This window comes from Thermobia domestica, chromosome 8, assembly GCF_964235325.1.
Source record: "Thermobia domestica chromosome 8, izTheDome1.hap1.1, whole genome shotgun sequence".
Taxonomy (NCBI): Eukaryota; Metazoa; Arthropoda; class Insecta; order Zygentoma; family Lepismatidae; genus Thermobia; species Thermobia domestica.
Genome location: NC_137461.1, coordinates 248998212 through 249025096, shown reverse-complemented (window position 1 = coordinate 249025096; position 26885 = coordinate 248998212). Strand labels below are relative to the sequence as shown.

Here is a 26885-nt window from a genome sequence, read left to right as displayed (position 1 = left end):
AGATATACGAGGTACGTATCACAAGTACGTGCAATTTTAATTTAGGTCTGAAACGCGTGAGAGGATTTTAGTATAACTGCAAGGGACTTTAACGTATAACTGTACCAAATTTAAAATTTCAAATCAGTATTTTTTTCAGATGCGTCGTTGAAGCAGTTTTTTAATACTGGTGTGATATGGATTTTACTCTAAAGGAGCAACGAGTTGTCATAATTTGTTGTCTACATCATTGAAAAGATTATGGATTACCAATGGCAGCTGAAGGATGTGTATGGGAACAATGCACTTCTAGGTATTATAATTTTTTCAAGGACTGGACGCCCAATTTGTGTGACAACCTCTGAAAATATTGGTCGTGTTAAGAACCTAACAATGGAGGAAAGGCAGCGAACCGTAGGAAACATTTGCAACAAAATAAGGTTCTGGTTATGGCGTCATGGAAGGCATACTGACTCACCAATGGAAGCTGAGGACGATCTGTTCATGTTCCGTTTGTAGACAGTTGGACGAGATGAAGATGACGTCCCACAAGACAATTGCAAGCGGCCTGCTTTCAAGAAACAGTGATGGCAAGGAAAAATTGTTTGACTCCGTAATCATTATGAAAATGTTTATTGTTTATTTCAATCCCAAAACGAAACGGAACAGTGGAAAAATTCCTTTTCACCTCAACCCAAAAAATTCCCACGGTTCCTTCAAACGAAAAAAGTTCTCTAGGCCATATTTTGGGATAAAGGGCATTCTAGCTGACTCTGTACCAAAACGATATACGACCACTGAACAGTACTGTGTGCAGCTTTTGGGGAAGAGATTTTTTCTTGCATTGCAAAAGAATAACCACGGCTCGCAAATTCAGTTTTGTTTTATAGGTATAATATATATAGTGATGTTAAAATTCGAATAATGAATATTTCAAATATTCGAATGTTGGAATAAAATTTCGTTATTGAAAAAATATTATTGGAATATAGAAAACGAATATTTGGATAAACTAATGTTCAAATAACAGTAAAAAAAAATATTGGAATAATTTTACCAGCACTCATCATAATAATAAATATTCTGCCATTGTTGATAAGCCACTTGCAGCATACGGAGGAACTTCCATGCACCACAGTCTTCAGTTAACATCTTTGTCTAATCATAGGAATTATTTTATTTTAATATCGTCCATCAACTGTAAACTCTTTTGCTCCTCCCTCTTTTTCCTGCCACCATGCCTTCTATCAAATCGCTCATGATGCAATTTCTTTCCAACCAATGCCCCAAGCATTTCCTCCCCTTATTTATATTTAAGTTGTTCTTTTCTCTTCTACTATTCGTTACACTTCCTCGTTCATTTTTCCTTCTTCCCAGCTAAGTCGCTCTATTCTTCTCCACAGGTGATCCTGCGTAGCGTAGTTACTAACAGTCTCGCCTTTGGTGCAAACGGTCCCAGGCTAGAGTCCAGATGGGGGCACTCGGACAGAAAGATGTAAAAGCGCTTTTAGCCAAGGCATCCTGAGTAAAGTTTTTCTTAGATTTTTCTCATTCACTTCAAGCAAATGCTGGGATTGTATCTCACCTCAAGGTCAGGCTACTTCCTACCTTATCCATTCCTTGCTTTCTTTCCCACTTCCCCGGGTAGTGTGATGGTCGAGAGACTCCACCCCTTTTACGTGACGAGGGCCGTCGGTGCGGAAAGCACTGAAATCTAAATCCTAATCCTTTTCTTCTTCACACACACACACATTTCGAAAGCCTGCAGCCTTCTTTCATCACTTCTGTATAATCTCCACGTACCTGCTCCCTAGAGTAACTTACTCCAGACGGAACATTTTTATTAGCCTTTATCTCAACTCTTTATTCAAGGATCCACAAACTATGAATATACCACATTGACTTGACACCTAGTCTTCCGTTCCAAGCGCTGCTATCGGCTGAAGGATTTCTACTCCCTTTCGATAAGGCTCTCTCGCTTAGCAACAGCTGAACTCTTATTGGGTCAAGTCGTGGGTGTGAGCTTTAGTTTGCATTTTTGCCACGGCTCAAGACATTTTGGCAGCACTATAGAATTTTATAGCAGTAATATAGTATAATTTGATGAGTCATTGTCATGTAGTCCCAATGGCTAGTGAACCTGATATTTATTGTTTGCTCTATCCTCGCTCTAAAGCAACTGTGAGTTTCATTCAGCCAGGCCTGAATTTAAGTATTTTAAGCCCCAGGATTAGAGAAAGTTTTGCATTTCCATTTATTTATTCGTACTCAGTTACGTTTAAGCAAGACGATACAAGTGTGTTGCGCTGTGATATCAACAGTTCTCACAAGGTACAAATTTTCCTTAGAGTTCTCTCATGGACAGCCTCTTTTCTACGCATACCATTCTTCAATATCAACTTTTCACAATATGCCGCTAAGGAAAATTTTTGCATTGGGTCCAGGCGGTGATGGCTCGTGCGTAAATATGGGCCTGCATTCAGCCTTTATAAGATGTAGTATTCCCCAACATAATTTTCATGACGAAATACAAGACAGAGATCATCCAACACAAACAGATATATTTCTCGAAGTGGGAAATGTCATTTTTACATCATCTTTTCGAGGCGAAACAGCATCTTGTCTAATAAAATAGGTACCTGGAACGTGCTGCTACTTCATAGAACCTCCGTATGACACGGGGCCACATCGAACTATCCCGAATACAAACCACGAATGGAATGATTTTTTAAAAAGTACAGTTTACTGGAAATTTCTTTATATAGAGGGTGTTTCAAAACAACACCAACAACGTTTGGGAGGTGATTCCTGACACCAAGATAAGACAAAAAGTATAGACCAACCTGGGTGCACAAATGCTTCCTTTCGGAGTTACAGGCTGCCGAAAACATGAAAAAATGTACTTTAAAAGCTCCGTAGCTCCAAAACTATGGGAACTACCGTAGTCGGATCAAGACTTCACTTAGGAGCTAATATGGGCCCTACCCAAAAATCCATGTTTCAGAATCCTGAGGTACGCACGCAGGAATTTTTGTAGAAGAAGCTTGGCTCGGGCATATAATTTGAAGTACTCGCCAACTACCTCTATGAAAGTTGTTTCGGAAATACTGCAGGATTCTGAAACATGGATATTTGCATAGGGCACATACTAGTTTCTAACTGAAGTTTTGACTCGATTACGGTAGGTCCCATAGTACTTGAGCTATGGACCTTCAAAGTACATTTTCTCATTTTTTCGGCAGCTTATAACTCCGAAAGGAAGCATTTGTGCACCCAGGTTGGTCTATACTTTTTGTCTTATCTTGGTGTCAGGAATCACCTCCCAAACGTAGTAGGTGTTGTTTTGAAACACCCTGTATAGGGCCTTTTTATTACTCCGTCTGTCAGTCAGCGAGACAAAAAAAAACCTCAGGAACTACTTCATGGATCATCACCAATTTTGGCCAAGACGTAGAGGGAAAAATGTCAGAAATGGATTTGGTTGATGGAAGGAATTCATACAGTTTGTCCGAAGATATTCCTCCATGAATTCCTATAGGGTTTTCTTATAGAGTAATTTCCCCTAGCTAATATGCAACCAAACTATAATTAAAATGTCTTGCTGGTTGCGAACTATTCACCTATAGGGATGCGCACGAGACAAGATTTGAGACTGTCTCGTCTCGAAAATGTGCTGTAAAAGTGATGTCTCGACTCGAAAAATATATATTTTTCTATTGGAAGAGCTGTGTCTCAACTCGAATTTTGTCAGGAAAATTCTGTCTCCACTCGACTCGAGCGCATCCCTATTCACCGACTTTCAATATTTTAACTAAACACTTTTTGCAGGTGTGCCCACGACACTGCTACTTCATGAATACTACCAGTGAAGCCAACGTGAAATCCTATAAAATCCCATCTCTAAAGGCAAAAAAATCCATTTTGCATCTGAATTTCCCACGTTGTACTATTATTATTGTTACTACTGCTGCTGCTGCTGCTACTACTACTACTACTACTACTACTGATGATAATAATAATAATAATAATAATAATAATAATAATAATAATAATAATAATAATAATAATAATAATAATAATATATAGAAATAAATCTTGTTATGATGTGTATTATTGTTCTTTTTTTCAATTTCAGGATGAATTATCAATAAATTTCGATCTCCTACATTTATAAAATAGTTCGTGAATAACTATTTTCCTTGATCGAAAACAAAAATATTTTATTTTGTTGTCAGAAATGCAGTGACTTAATCAGACCTTTGTACCGTCACCTTAAACTGAGCCCAATGATGCTACAAAAGCTTTGTTCTCCATACATTTCTTGCGGAACGTTTGAAAATTAATTGTTTCTTTCTCTGATATTTGGATTAGGTGTTGTTTGCCACGATGTAGTTTACCCCGACTCGATTTTGGTGTTGTTTGCCACGGTATTGTTTTCTCTGATTTATCTTATATTATAATCGTGAAGATTTATACAAAATCGATTGATAAGTTGAGGGTTGCCAGATGACTATATTATACCTAGGTAACAATCAAATCTATTACATTTATAAACAGAATACATACAATACAAACAGTCCCAAACACGTTATTGGGTTACTGTTCCTATTCCGTAAACCTAGTTCCAAACAGTGTTTCTTTCAGAAAAATGTTCCAGGGGGCGCACTGCTGGTATTATTCTGTTTATTATTATATTATAGACGTATTATTTTGGTCTCCTCCTTGGGGCATTCTTAGAGCTCCTGAGAGGCAGTGCCCCTCTAAAAACATGTCTGGAAGAAACACTGATTCAGAATATTCATTAACCATTTCTCTCCAAGGGAATTTTAGGTGTGTTTTTGTTTATTCTCAAAATATAAATTATCATATATTTGAATTTTCAATTTCTGACTGACCATAAACCATTTTAGTGGATTTATACTTTTGGTCGTTCGACATTAGTGAGCACTCGATTGCTTATTAATTTATGTTTTAATGTGTTTGTATAGGCTGATTCTATTGAGATATATTCATATTTAAGCATAGTTTTTAAAAATTTAGAATGATACTGCTACGCGTTTGTAGTCATGAGAGAAAATGTCATCTCCATTTCATGAGTTTGAAATGTAATCTTCTGTTTACATTTGTTTTTATTGAGGTTTTCTATACCGTATTTGGTTGCTGTTGTTTCATACTCTTAGGAAATATTTTAAAATATGGTGTCTATAAATCTGAGATAAATAAATGGTTTTCGTGAAATAAGAACTTTTTTTTTAATCTGTGGAAGTATAGTTTTGTTTTAATAACATATTTAATATATTATATACGTTCTTGCATTGAAAACAACAATTGTTAGAAATAATAATAGGAGTTTTATTTTCCATTTAATAAAGTGTATATAATAATAATTAATAATAATAATAATTAATAATAATAATAATAATAATAATAATAATAACCTACCGTTTTACCTAATTCCCATTTTGCATAATATTGGAGACAGCGAATTTTATGCCAGGAGGAGTTTTTAAAGGAAATGCAGCACCGAAAATATGCAGCATTGCTAGCATATTTTTATGTATATCGAAACTCATGTAAATGACTGTAATAACGAATGCCAGGACAAAACCCAAGCTATTGAAATCCAGGAAAATTCTAACGAGACGCACAAAATCCAAGATATAGAATCATAGGAGTATATATTGGATGTACCAGTGCACACACTATATAATTATTTTTTCCCTTCAATTGTCATATGTTCTAAAATCTTGTCTGTAATTTTTCAGTTTGCTGAAATAAGTTTTTTTTTAATACTGAAAACCCAATAGAAAAAAAAATTAAATAAAAGAGCAGGTTGGCTTTGATTTCTTTCACACCCACCCATCTGTATGAAAAGTTCCGGGTACTCCTATTTATTATACATTTAAAACATTTTTAATATATTTAGCATATTACTGTAAGACCATTCATTTTAATTACGAAAAATAACTGTAATGTTATTTGATTTTTTTTTAATGTTCGTCTTCATGATGTAGCATATAGCAGTCTTTTATTTTGATTGTTGAATAAATATTTATTAAATTTAGTTGTGAAAAATTGATCAAGATTTTCTTTAGTAAAGATCAAAATGTGAAATATATACTTACGCACGTACTATAACAATCTTATATGTTTTATTGGGTTTTTAGTATTTAGAAAGAATTGCTATTTCAATAAAGTGAAGAATTACAGATAATATTTTAAATGCCTGACAGTTAAAGAAACAAAATTACCTTTTATTAGGCTGTACCTAAGATTCTGTTCCCTGAATTTCGTCCATTTTGTCTATCTTGAAGTTTTATCATAAATTTAGATGTTATTCTACTTGTTCTTCTCGGAAAAATGACTAGGATACAGTTTTGTTATTAGCAGTATTATTCACATCTACGGTACTTTAGTAAAGATGAATATATTTTTTCGAAATTTGAAAATGTATGTAAAATTCGAAGAAAATCACATTTATCTTTATTTAAAATCTTTGATTTTTTATGTCCCACGGTTATGCCGGTTAGGCTAAAGGAAACGGTGATTATGAGAAATGAATGAAATGGCGGAATGAAAAAAGTGGGAAGAAACGGGAGAACCCCGAGAAAACCCACGCACACGGTGTTTGTCCACCACAAAGTTCACTTCGCGGGAGTATGGTTTGAACAAGAGACCCCATGCAGCAGAGGTGAACGCTCTACCACTGAGCCACTGCGGAAGATATGGCACAGACTGTTTTGTGTAAAGTCTGGATACATGAGTCTTGTGCGGGTGTTTCAGGAGATGACGTGCATCCCAATGTGATTTTTGTGTACATAAGGTCTAGCTGCCTGTTTTCCATAAATGTAGATACTTTATGTTTCATAGGATTATGAACAACATTGGATAAACAATATGGATATTTTTTTCATTAATGACTAGCAGCGTTCACCCCGCTTCGCTGCGGTCACCCCGGAACGCAATAAACTTTGTTACTTAGATAATTTTTACTTTTTCGCTTTCAAGTGATTTATAGCGCCTGTCAGTTATGTTAACCCGCCGAGTCACAGGGTCATGCGGGTTGCATATAAATACGTTTATTTTTATACCTATGATGAACTAATAACAAAGGATTTGTACGTATGGACACCTGAATGGTCAATTATCTGAAGACACTGGTAATTGAAAATTAAAGTGATATGATAAAAACCATCTAGGGTCCACATCCTAACAACCCCCCAAAAATGAAAGAAATCGGTTCAGCCGTATTAGCGTGATGAGCGGACAAAGGATTTTTTGTACGTATTGACACCTGATTGGTCAATTATCTCAAGACACTGGTAATTGAAAATTAAAGTGATATGATAAAAACCATCTAGGGTCCAAATCCTAACAACCCCCCAAAAATGAAAGAAATCGGTTCAGCCGTATTAGCGTGATGAGCGGACAAAGGATTTTGTGCGTTCTCTTTTATATATATAGATAGATATGTTCTTCCTCGTATTAATAACACGGATAAAAGAATGTGAACAATCATAGAAATATTAATTTGTTTTGCTTGTTGGTTGCATTTCTACTTAGCCTATTTCTAAGGTGTTATTTCTGTGTTCGGTTATTTACATTGCAGTACTTTTTCTCTTTGAAGATGTATTATACCTCATCTTAATATAACAGAAATAAAATAATGCGATATTCCATGGAAATGATAATTTGTTTTACCCATATGCATTACTGTTAAATTTGTATATATTCAAATGGCGGTGCGATTTTGGCTTCACATAGTGCGATTTGGGAAACCTGTTGCGTAAATCACACCAATCGCAGGCTTCTAAACTATCATTATTTTTATCATGAGAATGATAATATATCGTTATGAAATCACTGCAAAAGAATTGGAAAACTATGAAAGAGTTCAATACGATCAAAAAATCATTTTAAATTTCTTCAAAAGTTTCGAATTAAAACCATTTAAATATAAAAAGTGGCGTGATTTTGGCTACTCTCCCCTAGATACTGCATGTTTTAGCCATTTCACTTATTATTGTATGATCAGTTGTATTTTGTTAATTCTACTTGCATGCGTCCTATGCTTGTAAAACCCTTTTTTTGGGAAGGGGGGGCACTTGTGGCTGTAATGCTGTTTGTTCCCAAGAAACATATTTCAAACATTATTATTATTATTATTATTATTATTATTATTATTATTATTATTATTATTATTATTATTATTATTATTATTATTATTATTATTATTATTAGTAGTAGTAGTAGTAGTAGTAGTAGTAGTGGTAGTAGTAGTAAACATAAATATGTGGTGGACCTCATTTCTTCTACTAGATGCCATATCCGAACCGAACAACACTTCTGAGGCTACAAACTCTAGAAGTCAAATACAGAAGCCGAAAGTAACATTCCACATAATAGTCTTCCTAAAGAATAAGAAAGCAAAAGAAAAATTTACGAACTCAGTTTCCGATTTTTGTTTGGGACATTTCTTCAGCATGTAGGGGCAAAGGTGACTCAGTGGTAAACCATTTATCTCTGGTGCTTGGGGTCTCTGGTTAGATTCCAGCTCGCACGAAGTGGTTTTATGGTAGGCGAACAGCGTGTGTGTTAATTTTCTCTAGGTTCTTCTGTTTCCTCCCACTTTCTTAATACACCAATTTTTAAATTGATTTTCATCACCATATCCTTTAGGTTACACGGTATAATCGGGGACGTAAAACTGGAATAGGCCTATTTCATTTTATTCTTCTTAAATATATAAAATTCAGTTCTTTAGTCGCGTAACATAACGAAAAAACATAATATTATGTAACAGGAGATGATATTAAGAAATCCGTTAAAAGAGAAAATGCAATTATAGGGTTATCAATTTAGTAAGCTATTGTGATATTAATATTGTTATGTGTTCATTTGTTTGGGGCTTAATATTTGCTTTCAGCAGCGAGTTAATGAGACCTCTCTCGTGCCTGGAAGTGTCTGGCAAACCTTCCTTTCACTCCAAGTGTGTGTATCTTTACGATAATCAGATCTGATAAGATTCCAATGCAAAGACTGTGGCAAAATCGTAGCAAACTATACCAAAATCGAGTCACGGCAAACAACACCGTGGCAAACAACACGCTACCGATATTTTGCTTTCTTTCATTCGTTCATTATTTTGTTTTCTTCTTTCTTCAAATACCAGAGTACAAATTTTGTTTCTTCCTACTTAGTGTTTAAGAATCACACATGATTAAGTCATTCTTTACTAGCATGGACTTTGCTGATAACAAAGAAAAGACTTCAGACTTAGAAAAAGTTGACAACACTGTCACATATGGATGACTCATTATGTCTACTTCTCAGTCGTAGAGAATTTTTGGGGACGTGGATTATAAATATACTGAAAAGTCCCATATATGCTGTCAATTTCGGTGAAAATTCCCCTTTTCTCTCATCTCAAATAATTAGTTCAAAAATCCCACGTAATTTATTCACTTGGTATTCTGTTTAGACATAGTCTGTTAAATAATACTATGTTTCGAGAATTGTCAAATCACTTTCAGAAGAATTACAATAAGCAAGTACTCACAAGAATTATAAATAGAATTAAGTATCTCAAACCCATCTATCCTGTACTTTGAATTTTCAACTTGACATGGCGGATAGGTACTGTTGTTCTCATGATAAAACTAATTTTATATAACTGGCTTTGAACAAACTCCACTTGATATGTAGTATAATTTTAAATTTTAAATATTTCATAGAAATCGGGTTTATTTGCTTGTGATTATACTCTTTTTTAATTCACATAAAATATAACTGATAGCACTGACCTCTAGCCTATATATTATTCTATATTTCTATACTTTTAAGGTGTTTATTTTCATCGTACAGTACAAACATTAATCGTTTCGCCACTATCATTGTTATTAGGTAATAAATGTCTATTTAAATTGTCAATCTAATCTGATTTCTAAACTAAACTTGTTAAAGCCGTTGTAATTGCATTTTATATTTGTTATTTTGTTATCATTTTTAGAGAAACCTAGATAAGTTATTAATGTTACTCATAGGCGTAGCCAGAACTTCTCTAAGAGTGTGCGCAAAGGTAACACAATCAGAATTTTCCATATGGATGTGCGCAAAAGTAATAAAATGAGAACTTTTCATACGGATGTCCGCAAAGGTAATAAAATCCGAACTTTTTGTATACTATGGATGTGCGCAAAGATAATAAAATAAGAATTTTACGTATGAGTGTGCACAAACATAATATAATAACAGAATTTGATATGGATGTTGTTAAGATAATAAAATCAGAACTTTTCATGTGAATGTACCCCTAGGTAATAAAATCAGAACTTTGTATGTGGATGTGCGCAAAGGTAATAAAGTCACATGAGTGTACGTGAATGTAACAAAATCAGAGCTTTTCATACAGGTGTGCGCAAAGCAAAAAGGAATGAGTTAGTGTATTTTGTTACATATTCTTCTTGTTGTTCACCTCAACCATAGGTTGGTGGGCAACATGGAAATTTTAAAACTTTTCTCTCCCTTGGTAGAGCTGTTTTACACTTCGATAAGGCTTCTTCTTCGTAACTGCATCTAGATATTTGATCCTTGTTCTTCTTCTTCCTGATTTTCCCTCTGCCTTTAACTCTATTAGCACAGTGATCCAATCGGAGTGTCGAATAAGATGGCCAAAAATGCTGTTTCTTCTTTTTCCTATTATCTTCATGATTTGTCGTAGCTTCCTGTAGTAGTCTTAATTCCTTTTCCTTTCGGTGCATGATATGCGCAGTATTCTGCGCCAACACCACACTTCAAATATCTTCCAGCTTCGATATTTCAGCTTTTCTCAATATACATATTCAAACATAAATAAATAGCAATGTCCTTCCAGCCGATAGCGTAACAATTAGTTTTTCTAATTTCCTCGAAAACTACACACCATAATTTACTCTCAGTAGTATTTTCTAAGTTCGCTTCGATAAAATCTACCGACTAAAGTTGTATACGTTATATTTGGAAGATATTTTAGTCAAACAAAAAATTTTTAAAAAGTTAATAAAAAAATTTAGCCTACATCTCGTTAACCATACTACGTGTTGGTAGTACCATAATGAAGAACTTTGTGACTGTATTATTCAATATCAGTTTCATCTCAATAAGTAGCATGGTGTCTCGTACAGCATCAATTTTTAGTTTTACAAATTGTATTGTTTATTCTCAAGTTCTTTCGAAAACCGCGCATGAGAATTTACATTCACACAGATCATTTTGTTCAGCTTAACGAAATTTATCAACGTATACGTTTCACCTTTTGGGCATTTCTTTCCTGTTGAACATGAATAATTTTAAGGTTTTTAATAAAAACCTATAAAATAAAAACTTTTTATTGAGTTCAATTTTTTTTAATTAGGTAATATGTTATTTCAACGACTTTGAAATCTTTCAGTGTAACGTCCCACGATTATGCCCTTCAGCCTAAAGAAAACGGGTGACTAAGGCAAGTGAATGATGATGGACGAATTAATGGAATGAGAATGTGGGAGGATAAGAGGAAAAGGTTCTGACAATGTTGTTCACCTCAAACCTACTTGGCCCGGGATCGAACTAGGAACCACACACACCAGAGATAAGCGCTTTACCATTGAGCCACAATTTCACCCTCAATGAATTGAAGAATTACATTGAATGACGCAAACTTCTAGAATGAATGACAAGTCAACAAAAAAGAATCAGATCATTTTATTAATAACAAGCTGTGATGTCACTAAAATTCTTAATAGTCACACTCCATATTAAATGTATATAAATTAATAACTAGTTTACACATATAATTATTCGATGTTACAATTCCGTATGCTAAGTCAATTTCTTAGCTTTTCCAGCAGATTCTTTAATTGCATAATTTGTTGTTTAAATTCGTTATTATTATGTAACTGTTTCAAGAGGTAGTCCTACACATTGATTCTGCTTAAATTTTAGCGTTGTAAAAACAAAATTGCTAAAATCAAGTTTTAATACTTCAAGTAAATAGAAAGAATTCATACGGAAAGCACAATGCTTCTGAAACATGAGCTAGTTTACAGTTATTATTATTTACTAGCGTCGTACAAACTATTTCTTTTCATGCTCCCCTCCCAAATATTTCATACTTCATTCAGTGAAAAAGATATCTTATGCCGTTTCTGTTAAGTCGTGAATTACAGTATGCCCTAACTTTGCTATGCACTATGATTGATATGTCCATATAGTTAATGTATTATATTATATAATATGCAAATTTGTTAACAGGCCATACATGAATTATATGGACGTATCAATCATAGTACAGAGCAAAGTTATGGCATACTGTAGTTCACGACTTAACAGATACGGCATATATACATATGAAGATATTCCAAGCGATCGCAACATTAAGAGGCCTCATCCCGGCGAAATTAAAATACAGCTAATTTTACAGTAATAATGTGATATCTTCAAATAGATAAAAGATAATTGAAATGTGGAACAAGAGCGCCTTATTCAATATTATTTTGCGTGAGGTACCGTTATCACAAGTCACCTACTGGCTTTCCGCTTTCAACCGTTTAGAAACGCGAAAATAAATGCCAATTTTCTAAATGGCTGGAAATCGAAAGCAGATATGTGAGTCGTGATAATGGTATCTCACGTGAAATGATATTGTCTAGGGCGCTTTTGTTCTACATTTCGATTATCTTTTATCTATTTGAAGATATCACATAATTACTGTAAAATTAGCGGTATTTTAATTTCGCCGGAAAGTTTTTTTTTATCTGTTGAAATTTACCAACACTTTTCAGCTACGAGGATATTTGGGACGTGGATCTGCTCTTTAAGGTGGAACCTAAACTGTAGTGTGTTCAATACTCTTCCACGGAAAATAGATCCGGGAGTGCATCAGAGGCGCAAGCTTTTGCCGCTAGACCACTAATTAGAACTAACGTACACAAACAGACATATTTCTACGTCCGAAGGGCTCTCGTTTTATTTTCAACTCTAGTACAAATCATTTCAAAATGGTGTTACTTTCAGTGCTTACGTTAGAATCGTTAAATGTTCTGGACACCTTTTACTATTGTTTGTTTGTAAAATAGCGAACCATGTGGTGGATTACTTAATAGTAAGCATTAAGAAATCATATATCCGTGTTGGTATAGTCATAAAAGATCTGCCTACCAGACTGGTTAGCCCGTATTCGATTCCAGTAATTGCGTGAAATTTTTCTTTTTCTTCCCTAATCCCAATACGTTTTTGAAGTTTTGAAATGGTTTTCGGAAAGGAGATAAAAGTGGCTGAAGCTTTATGCTGACTAAATCACTTCCGCAGGTGTCGAAGTCGCGTAAAAGTCTAGAGCTTATCTTCTCCCGAGAGCTTGAGTAATCTCAAACTGTGTTATGCCATATTCAATCAAATAATATAATGCCATATTCCAATCCTTTTCCCATTATCAAGTAGCAGTGCCACGTGTACAGCACGTGAATGAGTTTGGCTTGCATGGCTTGATACTATTTTGCCAATATTGAAACCCAAAATGGTAGTAGATTTCTGCCGCAATCGGTTTCAGAGAGACTAGAGTGGAATATTGTTGGGGCGCGTAATTGACTGGAGAGAACAGCTTTCCGATATGTATATTACCATTTTCCTCTATTGCAAATAATATTAAAAACGGAAGAAGTTGATTCTTTGCACTTTCGGTTTGAATATAGGTTTAAGAGAGTGGAGGGTATCTATCATTAAATACGCCAATTTGGTTCCAAAAAACAGCTTCTCAGTATCTCTTTATATATATATATATATATATATATATATATATATATATATATATATATATATATATGCAGAGAGAGAGAGATCACTATTAAAACCGAAGGTTGTAGTGGATCTCTATGACTTTCGGGTTTAATAGAGACTTGAGAATAGAAATGAAATGTGTTCTTAATCGATTACAGAAAGTTACTTCTCTCTACTCTTTTACTGCTTTCGCTCTATCGTTAGTTATCGCACAATATCAACGTAAACTTTTTTTAAAGTCTTTTTTTCGATGTCCTCATTAATTACTTATAATGATTTACATTCACCCATAAGATTTTGTTCAGTCCAATTAGATCTATACATTGGTATATGTGTTATCTTTGGAGTTTTTATTTTCGTTGAACGTTACTAACATTGCTAATTTTAGACGCTGATAGAACGAAATTATGTTGTCTAACTATTCTGCAATACCATCTCATTAGTAGAAAGAACATTAATTATACATAAAACATGTATTACATAAACCTTAAATACTGTTTGTTTCTTATAATACACGCGAACGTGTTACAAGGAAAGGAAGTAATAATGAAAATCCATTTTTAAAAAAATTATGACTTCCGTGTGTGAACTTTTGCTCCTCTTGACGCCATGCTAGAATAACGCTACATCAGTGCAGTATTGTGTCATTGGCCGTGGAATATCACCAATAGAGAAGGCGACTATCTACCTCAGTTTCTGCAGTTTCTAACTAAAACCTCTCTTTTTAAGTTCGCCAGCCAACGATGTTTTTCTTAACTTTTTAACCTTTGGAGCAGGGACTACAGTCAAATGTAATGAGGTAGATTATATGCTCCTCAAGTTTTCTTTTGTGGAAGACAACATAGTGTCTGTAAGTTTTCTCGGGTTAGTTCCGATTCCTTCCGCATTCTTATTCTACAAATTTCTCCATCACCATTCACTTGCCTTAGTCATCATCTCCTTTAGTCTAAAGGTCATAATCATGGTACACTGCGCATCAAAAAAATTGCGACAGCTAACGCCGTGCAGTTAGGCCACCCAATATTCACCTTCAATATTCACCTTCTTATCCCATAATCGTGTCAGGTAAAGAGACCCCCTCTCTCTCATCCTTTCTTTTTCCCATACTAAAATTAGCTAACAACATGAGAGCAATTCTTATTTCAAACTATACATGTATTAGTTTCTATAAAATTAAATAGCAAAACCGAGACAAAACTAGATTCATAAGTTGATATAGGGATAAACTGAAACATTCACAATGAAAAATTGAAACTAATGAATGTCTATTACACAGAGATTCAGAAATGAGGCAGAGAGAGAGAGAGAGAGAGAGAGAAAGAGAAAGAGAGAGAAGAAAAAGAAGTAAAGGAAGAAAAGATAAAACTGTGGAATTCAAACGTAGTATGAAAAGAACCTAACATTATAAAGTTCCGTTTCCAGAAATCCAACAGTAATATAGAAATAACGTTTGTTTCTACAAATTTTTCAGAACTATTCGAATATATTGAGGATGCTTTAAACATTCACTATGTCACTTTCATAATGGATAGCATACTCAATTTGAAGTAGAACTGTAGATCTCCGAGACACATCTAGGATAATGTCAAAACTTTAACACACATGCTTTGTTTCCGCTTGGTTTGATTGCAGATTCGGTAGTGTTCATAGGACTTACTGATCCAAAATACATCCTAATATACCCAGTAGTCATATCCTCCATTTCAGACTACTAATGCAAACTGATCAAAAAAAAGAAAGAAAGAAAGAAAGAAAAAAGAAAAACCGAAGCGAAAAGAAAAAAAGAAAGAGATAATGAACAGTGCTATTTCACTGCTAAATTTCTATCAGAAATACCCTATATTAAAAGTCCAAACTGTATCGTAATGAAAAGTTACAAATGCTCGAAAGGAAAAGTTTATGTTCGTCACAGATGTTTCAAATTTCAACATGAATAAAACACATTGAGTTATAGGATGGGAACAAATTTTGTATCTAACTAGTATAAATAAAATTTTGTTTTCAATTAACCAAAGAGGTTACCATTTTCTAGTCCTCTCCGAAGATTTATCTGTTCCGAACATCCAGCATTGATTTTATCTCTTCCGGATATAACGTAATTTTCACAGAAAGAATGAACACGCTAAGAGCTCAAACGGATCATCGTGTCAGTCGGATGATGTTGGTTAGGTTATAGACCACCACTGAGTCGAGGATTCGAATCCGTAGTGACCCGGTAATATGACTCAGACTCGGTAACCCAGAGAATAAAAAAAGAGATTTTACTTGTTACCTTGCGTTTAACCAGTATTTCTGTCAGAGATGACCAGGACTGGAGATGTTATCCCCAGAGCACGAAAAACACGATGCCGAAGTTTCCAGTTAATTAGATTCTCCAGACCAGTTATATCGGGCTCTTGCTCCGTTTTAAATTTGGAACATGAAGTGAGTGTGTGTGTGTGAGGGAGAGAGAGAAAAGTGAAAGATGCAAAGACAGGATAAGGAAACGTCAAGAAAGAGAGAGAGGCGGGACGAATTTAGATATGAAACATACTTATCATTGCAGTTTATAATGTAGAGCGCACACAATGTTTACTCGAACTATCGCAAGTATTGCCTTGTAAGTTCTGCATCAAAAGATGAATCTGTGTTTGCAGCCATTATTTACTCCGAAAAAAATCATACTACCTGATGGGGAATTGAACCAAGATTTTCCATTTGGAAGTCTGGCAAGTTACCACTACACCACCGACTGCTGTAGCCTAATTTTGTTTAACAAATGGTGTAGTGTTTCTTTGTGAGAACGATAACACGAAAAGTGTATACTGAAGATCAATGATGTCTTTGGAATGTCTTGGTAATTCCCTTGCTCTTTACACCGTGTGCGTGGGTTTTCTCGGGGCTCTCCCGTTTCCTCCCACTTTCTTCATTCCACCATTTCATTCATTACTCATCATCGCCGTCTCCTTTAGCCTAACCGGCATAACCGTGGGACGTAAAACTCAAAGATTTCATTTTTTTCCCTTGCTCTTTCCCAACTAGCATCCGTAAATCGTTTCTATCATGATACAGGTGTTTGCTTTCACATTCTTATTTATTGCGGTACGGTAAAGGACACTAAACTCCAAATTTAAAAACGTTAAGTATACAAGGATTAAATAACATGTTTGAACTGAAATGGTACAGTATCAATCCAGTAATAACTAATTTCCAGCAACTAATCCAATAACTAATATCAATCCAGTCCAATAATACTGCATAACTGTAAAACAAATTTAGAAAGCCTAAATACTAGATTCGTAGATCTCTTAAAAATGTAAGTTGTTCTAAAGTTGTAGCAATGTTTGCTAATATCTTGCATAGTATATAGTATGGTATCAAATTTCCTTACTTATTGCTTACTTGTATATGAAATTATTTGGATTTATCTTTACATTTTATCATTATCTACGAGGGCTATCCGGAAAGTGGTACCCATTTGCGCCGCATGAAGCGCTGACGACTCGGGGAGCCGCTGGGCAAGATCAGACCGCGTCAGTGGCTTGTCTGCCTGCTCTGTGCGAAGTTGCGTGACGCTAGCAGTACCTGTGTTGTGTCTGTGCTCGTTTATAATAATTAAACGAATTGAGAACCAAGCCAGTTGTGAAGTGAGGGCCGTGATTAAATTTCTTAATGCACGAAACGTTCGACCTTCTGAAATTCATCGCCAATTAAAGGAGGTGTATGGAGACATTGTGATGGACGACTCGTCTGTTCGGCGCTGGTGTTACAACTCCAACCTGGGGAGGGGGAGTATACACGACGAGGAGCGTTCAGGGAGACCATCTGTCATTACAGACGAACTGTTGAGGTCAGTAGACGAATGCTTGAGAAACGATCGGCGCGTCACAATTGATGAACTCTGTGAACATTTTCCTAATGTGTCTCGAACAATTGTTCATGAAATTGTCAAAGACCATCTGCATTATTCAAAAATCTGTGCATGGCGGGTCCCTCGCATGCTTACAGATGAGCACAAAACCAAGCGTATGGCTGCAGCACTGACGGTTTCTGAGACGTTATTCCGATGAAGGTGACTCTTTCCTGAATCGCATCATTACAGGGGACGAAACATGGGTTCTCTGGCATCACCTGAGAGTAAACGACATTCCATGGAGTGGCATCACGCTCATTCACCAACCAAAAAAAAAAAAAAAAAAAAAAAATTCAAGACAGTTCCGTCCACCAGGAAACTCATGGCAATCATATTCTGGGATCGACGAGTTGAACTGCTCATTGATTTTATGGCCCGTGGAGACACAATTAATGCTAATGTGTATTGTGAAACATTAAAGAAATTACGGCGGGCAATACAAAATCGACGGCGAGGTCTGTTGTGTACAGGCGTCATTCTCCTTCATGACAATGCCAGGTCCCATGCAACTGCGAAAACACAACAATTTCTGCAGCAATTCAAGTGGGAATCCTACCATCCACCGTATAGCCCGGACTTGGCCCCTTCGGATTTTCATCTCTTTACGAAGCTTAAAGACTTTCTGACGGAAAATAGATTTGACAGCGATGAAGAACTTAAACGAGGCGTGACTACGTATTTCAATACGCTGGCGGCGGAGGACTATGAAGCTGGAATACAAAAACTCGTCACACGGTATGACAAATGCCTCAATTTGCTTGGTGATTATGTGGAGAAGTAGTGTAAGGTATGCTCTTTCCATTAAAAATGTGTATATTTGTTAATATGTACTACTGTGTCTTTATTGCACAAACGGGTACCACTTTCCGGATGACACTATTCAAAGTCTGAAAATATTTATTACCCCATAATTTCTGTCATTCGCATATTGTACAACTTTGAAGAAGGTCAAACCCTGAAACGGTCATCCAAATTCACTTTTCCTGTAATTTTTAACCTCATTTTACTGATGAGAATCAAACCTTGTCAGTGATAAACTCACAAGATTTTTCTTCGTGTTCTTCCAGTAAAACTCTTTTCAGTGTCTTCCTCAGTAAACCTATAAGAACAGAAACGTAAAGTAACACTGCGATCACCTTGTATTTTAATTTAACGTATCACGAATATGATCCGAGGCGAGGGTAATCGGCGATGATGATGATAATAATAAATGAAATGGTGGAATTAAGAAAGTAAGGAAGAAAAAGGGAAAGAACCACGAAAAAAACCCACATTCGGTGTTTGTCCACCACAAAGTTTACTTGACACGAGCTAGAATCGAACCACCGAAGCCCACACATCAAAAATGAGCATATAGCGCCTTCAATATTGCAATCAAGTGTTCTTAATATGATAATAGTGGGAAAAAGTGTCCAAAATGTGAGTTATAACGATCAATAGATTCAATCGAGCTAAACAAAATGTCATAATTAAGAGGAAATCCTCATGCGTAGATTTTCAGGAATACGATTTTAGAAAAATAGTAATAGTTTAGAGTTCTAATATAATCTTAAAAAGAAAAAAACTATATTAGCTGACTTCAACAAAAGTGCTTAAATTTAGAAAATAATAAAAGCGCTAGGAAGTAGAAAATAATAAAAGCACTAAAAGCAGAAAATAATAAAAGCTCTAAAAAGTAGAAAATAGTAAAAGCGCTAAAAAGTAGAAAATAATAAAAACGCTGAAAGTAGAAAATATGTGTGAGAAGATAAGAATACACAATGAGCAAAGGAGGAACGGAGCGAGGTAGGCGAATGAAACAAGCAAATTTCTTAGCATTGTACGTGTAATCCTTGATCCATGAATAGTAAGCCTACAAAACCATCGATAGTAGACTATCGATATTATTGTTTTACCTATTACCACTGTCTTTTTACAATACAACGACAGACTTCCTGCCTCTTCTACTTTTTGTGTGATTTACTAAAAAAAAAAAAAAAAAAAAAAAAGCAATAAACTGTAACAACACAAAGCTTTTAGTTGAAAACGACTGTTTTAAAGGTTTGCGTTTTCAATGATATCACGATACATAGTGTAAGTTTATTTTAAAGTTCCCATGGATACTTGGGAATTCGTGTAATAAAACCGTTAAATAGTAAGAGAACCTGTAAAAAAAAAATGATTTTTTTTTTAAATATCGCAGTTTAAAGTCCTATGAATAGGCTAAAGGAGACGATGATTAAGGCAAGTGGATGATGATGGATGAATTAGGGAATGAGAAAGGGCTCATTGTGAAACTTGTCCCTTTAAAACAACCTTAATATAGCTAAGTAAACAAAACGGAAGTTTTAGTTCAATTCCTTTCTACGGTTAAAAAAGAACCGAAAAAGGGGCTATAATTGAGGGATAGATGAAGAACTAGTATTATTGTAGGAATAAAACATAGATTGATACAGTATTTGCATATGTCAACTAATATTTCTTATACCTACTCCATTATATTAGAAAGTCAGAAAAAATGCTTAAGGAGAACTGACTGCTGTAGAACATATCTTTTATATAAACAAAATTAGTGCAACGATGTTTCACGACTAGCTTCTCCTAGACCACTGTGCCGATGTTTATTAGTTTGTTACATAACTGGATCATGTCCTTAGATTTTTGTTACTTACATGTTCGTAACGAAGGAAAAACGTGAGAGGATGATATGCAAAAATAATAAACAAAACGACCAATATTCATGTAGAATCCACAGGTTTCAGTGTCACTGAGAGAAATAGTGACACTTCCGTTGCCATTTAAATCCAAATTCACATTCCATGGGATGAGAAGGGTAGGAGACGGAAAGAGAATGACATACAAAATTAATCCTAAACGACTGATATTAGTATCCAATCCATAGTTTTCCTGGTCGCTTAGAAGAATAATGACACTCCAGATGCCGTTTAAGTTTAAGTTTTGTCCCCATCATCATAAAGTGAGAAGGGTAGAGGAGTGGTATGATAAGGGGATCACTTTTATGGGTCCCATCAGTGCAATTTCGTTGAAATGTGTGTCACATTGGGGGAAGAGACTCAAATATTTTCTATAAATCTACTTTTCCCATGAGAAAAACGTATATTTCAGCTAATATAAGATAACGTTAAGGTAATGCCTGAGTTCCCTTTTATACGACAGAAGTCATATGAGATGCAAGGACTAAGGCAAAAGTCAGATTTCACAGTAATTAGATTTAGACATATAAATTAGGTAGTGGGCAGCACCTACGACCTTGTCCCCCTGTCGCCCTGGAAAAAATTTCTTGAACAAAATTGGAACAAGAAATAATTGTCACCGGTTACCGAACCCGAGTTGCACAGGTGGAAGTTATATGCTTTACCATCTACGCAATCGTGACCGTAAAACATCTCATACACTGCCAGTAAGATTAAATTATCGGTGCTGGATAGTTAGGAACCATTTCTATATCTTTTGCATTTATGAAGTTCAAAGGTATTCCTAAGGGAGAATCAGAAACTAAGATTACAAGGCTGATATTTCTGGAATTTCGTCTGTTATAGAGAAATAAGGACTGTGCAGTACTTTTAATACATGGAGTTGGCAACTGTGCAGAGTTTCAGCCACAATTCACCTACGGTGCTAGTTGTAAGTAAACACAAATACCGACTCGTTTGGCAAACTGGTCTCACGAAAAAGTTTGCTCAGTTATTCGATGTCGAAACAACCTAATATATGCAGTATCTAGTGGCTGTATGAAATAATACCTACACGTTTCACTGCAGGTTTTGTAACCTTACTTTTTGTTCGCCCCTCGTAAAATATACGTACGCATTATAAATGCTATAACAAAATACATTGTAGAATCATTACATACATATCCTAAGATGGTATATGCTATAAACAGGGTACTTAATCTGCCTCTTTCATTGTGTTACGTGAATAGCAGCATACAGGCTATAATTACTAGGCACCTAAGAGGTTAGGCTGGCGAACTGTCGTGATTTCGAATCCTGCTAAGAATTATTGATTATTGTTTCATTTTCCATTTTATTATCATCGTTCATCGTTCAACTGGTATAGCCACCATTATTTAGTCCCAAGTGGGTAATCGTAGCATGTGAAACTGAAATAGTAAGCAAATAAATAGAAGTGGTAGTATAAACAGACTAGCTAGGGATATGTTACATTTAGCAGTTCATAAAGAATATTAGTGAAGTTAATAGAATTTTGCTACAGGAACTATAATAGTCATCATCGTAGGTATTCTGCCATTATTGGTAGGTCATTTCCCTCGCTTGAGAAGCTCCAGGCTCTTCTGCTATCCTCTTCGTCTTCAATTACGATTTATTTTTTATTTCGATACCGTCCATCAATTGTAGCCTTTTTGTCCTCTCCCTCTTATTCCTCCCATCATACCATCTAACACGTCCCACATGATACAGTTTGTTCTTAGCCAATGTTTCAACCAATTTCTCTTCCTCTTCTTAAGATTTAAAATTGCGTTTTTCTCCTCCCCCCTTTCTAACATCCTCTCATTCGTTTTCCGCACAACCCAGCTAATTCTCTCCATTCTTGTCCATACCCTACATTTCAAAAACTCCCATTCGTTTTTCACCATTTTTACATAATGTCCGTGTTTCTGATCCATTCAGTGTAATATTCTACTCCAAGTATTTAGTAAGTCATTTTCTCAACTCTTTATTCAAGGTCCTACAAAATAGACTTTTCTTTTTCCTACACACTTCTTTCGCCATTCCCTTGCTTCCTTTTAATCACTTTCGCACTTCATATCATCACTAATAATACTACCCAGGTATACTAGACACCTTTTCTATTTTCTTCCCTTCTACTTCTATAGGTCTATTTAACACTGACCGCTTCGTTCCAATTACCATGGCTTTTGTTTTTTAAAGTTTATTTTCATCCCATATTCTTCACACCCCTTCGTCAAGTTTTCTAACATCCTATTGATTTTCTTTTCAGATTCTGCAACAGGCGCCATGTCATCTGCAAACCGAATACAACTAATTATTCTATCTTCTATCGAAATGCTGTCTTCATTATGTAGGCTCTTTTTCACTATCTCTTCTAGATAGATATTAAATAATGTTGGCGAGAGACAGTATCCCTTTAGATAGATATTGAATAACGTTGGCGAGATACAGTAACCCTTTAAATAGATATTGAATAACGTTGGCGAGATACAGTATCCCTTTAGATAGATATTGAATAACGTTGGCGAGATACAGTATCCCTTTAGATAGATATTGAAAAACGTTGGCGAGATACAGTATCCCTTTAGATAGATATTGAATAACGTTGGCGAGATACAGTATCCCTTTAGATAGATATTGAATAACGTTCGCGAGATACAGTATCCCTTTAGATAGATATTGAATAACGTCGGCGAGATACAGTATCCCTTTAGATAGATATTAAATAATGTTGGCGAGAGACAGCATTCCTGTCGAACTTCCCTTCCACTTAAAGTCTCCTCTGTCATTTCCTCCCCTACTCTAACATTTACTTGTTAGTTCATTCATAAGTTTCTTACGAACAGGAACACTGCTTTCTTTTAAAAATGAAACGGAGTCCATAATTTTAATGTTTCACGATAATGTTCACTAAACTAAAACAAACGAACAGAAGTGCTAATAGTGACAATGGAAAAAGGATAGAATGAGAAAGTGGAGGGAAACTGGGAAAACTCCTTTACAACTCACTGATATGTTTCCCACATATTACCTGAGATCGAAGCAGGAACTAATTGCAGCAGAGTCAAGAGCAGCTCAGTCCCAACATCCATTTCAATGAGCATGTGGTTTATCGTGTTACTTTATGATTGAATGCTGCAGTTTAGAACATTTGGTACCTTAGATCGATACTAAGTTATATTAATCGGATATCTTACCATCAGCCGATTTATTTTTTGATTTTTCGAAATACGAAGATTTCTTTTAATCATAAAAAAAATAATCAGCTCTAAAAAGAGCTAAGTTGATTGATTTCATTAAGTTAATATTCCTGGTCTTTTGAACTACAGGGACGTGAACGCAGAGTCTCTGAAGATGTCAGAAAACGTTCACCCTCGAACAGGCCTGCAACCAGTCTCAGAGGTTTTGGGGGACCATGAATATGTTAGGGGGGCCCAGTCATTAAAAATTCTCCTACAAATTGTTTTTTGTATGAATAATACCATTTGGTATTGAGGTCTAAAGGGGAAACGAAAAGTTTAGGGGGGTCTGGCCTCCCAGCCCCCCTCTGGTTGCGGGCCTGAACTCGAAATTAGACTCAAACCCATGGCTCAAATCAATTGGTTACTCCTACAGACAGGGTGCGATTAGATTTACATTGAAGTTGCACTACGCGATCATGACGTAATGCCCCATGGTTCTGTGAATTGTGATAAAGGTGGAATAAAACTTGTTCTGCGGGGCTTCTAACCCCCTTCACTCGTTCAGCGATATTTCGTAGCGTAAGTAAATAACTTTTTTTATCAATAAATTGTGTGTCAAAGTGGACTAAATGCCATGTGACATTACGTCACGATCGGGTGGTACAACTTCAATGTAAATTTAACCTCACCATCCACTGACACGTGTCAACGTGTTATGAACTACCGTCACTCTAACCACAGACCCGTAGATATAATATTAAGATATGGAATCAAGATAATTTTTTAAGTTCACCTAACATTTCTTGACTGTTTATTTATGAATCTGATCGCAGGTGGTGTCAGTTTCCTCCAACGACCCCGTAGCTATGAGTCTGTCTGACCAACTCACATTTCTGACATTTAGGACGGCCATATATTGACTAGAAGACGGCAAAAACTGAGGATCAGTAATGTGAACGATGCAGCAATGTCTCATACCACATGTGCTAGAAAAAAGCCTTTCATTCCTGATCCTCTCCTGCCGCCCTCTGCCTCGGCTTGCAGTGGTGGTTCTAGATATTAAATCTTTGTGGAGGAGGGAACCAGAACTCAGACTATGATAGGCACATCATGGATTTACTATAAACTTTCAAAAGATTTATTAGTAATATCTTAAATTATTTTATCACTGAAAAACCGAGGTGACCTAGCTCCCCGGTTCCAGACTAGATCCACAACTTTGGACTTTGGTTGCCTTCCTCTCGTAAATATACCTTACGCTAAAGGAATAGATGATTCCGATGAACTGATTGGTGAGAGGGCAAGCAAACACAAAAAAACATATCCCAATCTGAATTTAAACACGAGACAAACCCGTCTTGATACTGCCATCTAACTGGCGAATTAATAATACACTCCGAACCAGGAGAAAATATTAACCCTACTTCGGGGTATTTTCCATTTCCCTGTGCCCCACCCATTAAGGCGACGGTTTGGTGAATGTAATATAAATAAGTCATAAAGTTCTGAATCTTTACACTATTCTGTGAATCCTGCTTTTGTTTCATATTTCTACACCAAATATACCATGTGCTACGAAAGTTTCAAGGCAACTCAACAAAGTTGCATATTTCTAAAAAAAATCGGCCCACTGCAATGACTTTATCTTGCAGAATGTTCTTGGTAACTCAAAAACTAAAGAACTATCTTCAAAATTTAAAGTTTCAAGTTCCGAATTTAGATACGTATAATAGCCAGCTACTTTATTGTTGTTATCCATTGATTTAAAAATATCTTTAAATTCTTATTCACGGGTCGGGTTTGGCCTGCGGACCATCATTTGGGCATCACTGTTTTAGATTACCCGACTATACTAGCCAGGTTACCAGATCAGGAAAATATTTAAGTAACAACTACTGTTCATCTTTAGTGAATATTAAAATGTGAATTATGAATAATTCTCGTTTTGTTTATCTATCATACTAACACACTATTACCTTCCTCCCCCGCTGGTTTAGTGGATACCGCTTCCCGGGTTCGATTCCCAGCAGAAGATTACAAAAAATAATAATTTGACAATCATTCACTTTCCCACCGATGAAAATTTATTTACTATTTTAAAGTAAAAGAAATACCTTGCATAATTTTAACATTTCCAGGAATAAAGTTAGCAATGCACCCCCGAAACAAAATCGTAAATACGCCACTGACAAATAAACATAAACAACTATAATCTTATGGAGAATGTTGTTTACTTACAGGCTTTCGGATCGTCAGCTATGACAATCTGAAGAAACGCTAGAATTATCGAAAGAAATACTCCATTGAACAGCATCCTGTCCTTTCTAAAAAGATACGAACGGAACCACTTAAGATAAACGTTTGTTCTAGTGTGTCAATATTGCACACAATAAAAAAATAATAATAATACGCAAACAAATATAAGTAGATCTCACTATGATCTCACGAGGTAGACCTGTTCCACTTGTCGTACAGCTTTGCAATGGTTTCACCTTGTAACACGATCAGACTACTGGAAGTATCCTTTGAGAGTCATGGAAACCAAGCAACTAGTTTGTGCAATGCGAGAAGGATCCGTGGCCGAGAGAAACCAACATAGAGAAAGAAAGAGAAAAAAAGAACTCTTTTGGATGACCTTGAGCATCCATAATATCAAGAAAATGACGTTATTAAGACAGTTACATGATATTTCCCTCCCACCAAGAGACCATGTACAGATTTTCTTACAGAGTAATTGTTTTATTTTCTTGTAAAAAGAAAGGAAAAAAAGAATAATAATAAATATTTGCCTGGAAGCAGGCGCTGCAAGAAGAAAAAAAATATAGAAAAACGATGCTACATAACAATGTTGCTTGTAATTCTTAAGTGGCTGAATCATTGGTAACTGACTGTAACTTCCTTAAACTTAAGCTGCGAGAAGTGAAAGTGCCGAGTGTCGGATGCCGCTTTCTATTTATTTAACTTTAGAGACGAGTGCTAAAGTGTGTTTGTTTGTTAGCTTTTTTTCTTCTGTTTTGTTTCACAAAACTTGTTGAGATTCTTAGAACTGTCCGTAATCATAAAGAATATATGTATATTGTTGGAATATAACACGCGAATTATGTATTCACGGGTTTATGCAATACCATGACGTTTTCTGACCTGACGTCTAGGATCTTTCACATAAGACGCCACAGAAATAGGACAAGTTTGTAGTATTATATTATATGGCATGTGTTGAATAGTTAAAGCATATGTACGCTTGCAGTAACAAACAATTGCAGGGCCGCATGCGGAAACATTTCCTTTATAACACGCTAAAACCATTGGCTTTGCGATCACAAACCAATTCTAAATGGGTGGTGTGTT

General features: G+C 35.5%; 1 protein-coding gene across 1 annotated transcript in view; it reads right to left on the bottom strand.

Moving 5' to 3' along the window:
- LOC145693523 (protein takeout-like) overlaps positions 1 to 26121 on the bottom strand; it is an 82782-nt gene extending 56661 nt beyond the window's left edge. Inside the window, exon 1 of the mRNA XM_081769590.1 lies at positions 25776 to 26121. Coding sequence (XP_081625716.1) covers positions 25776 to 25851 — 76 coding nt within the window. The 5' untranslated portion in view covers positions 25852 to 26121. The remainder of the gene's footprint in view (positions 1 to 25775) is intronic.
- Between the last annotated feature and the right edge of the window lie 764 nt (positions 26122 to 26885).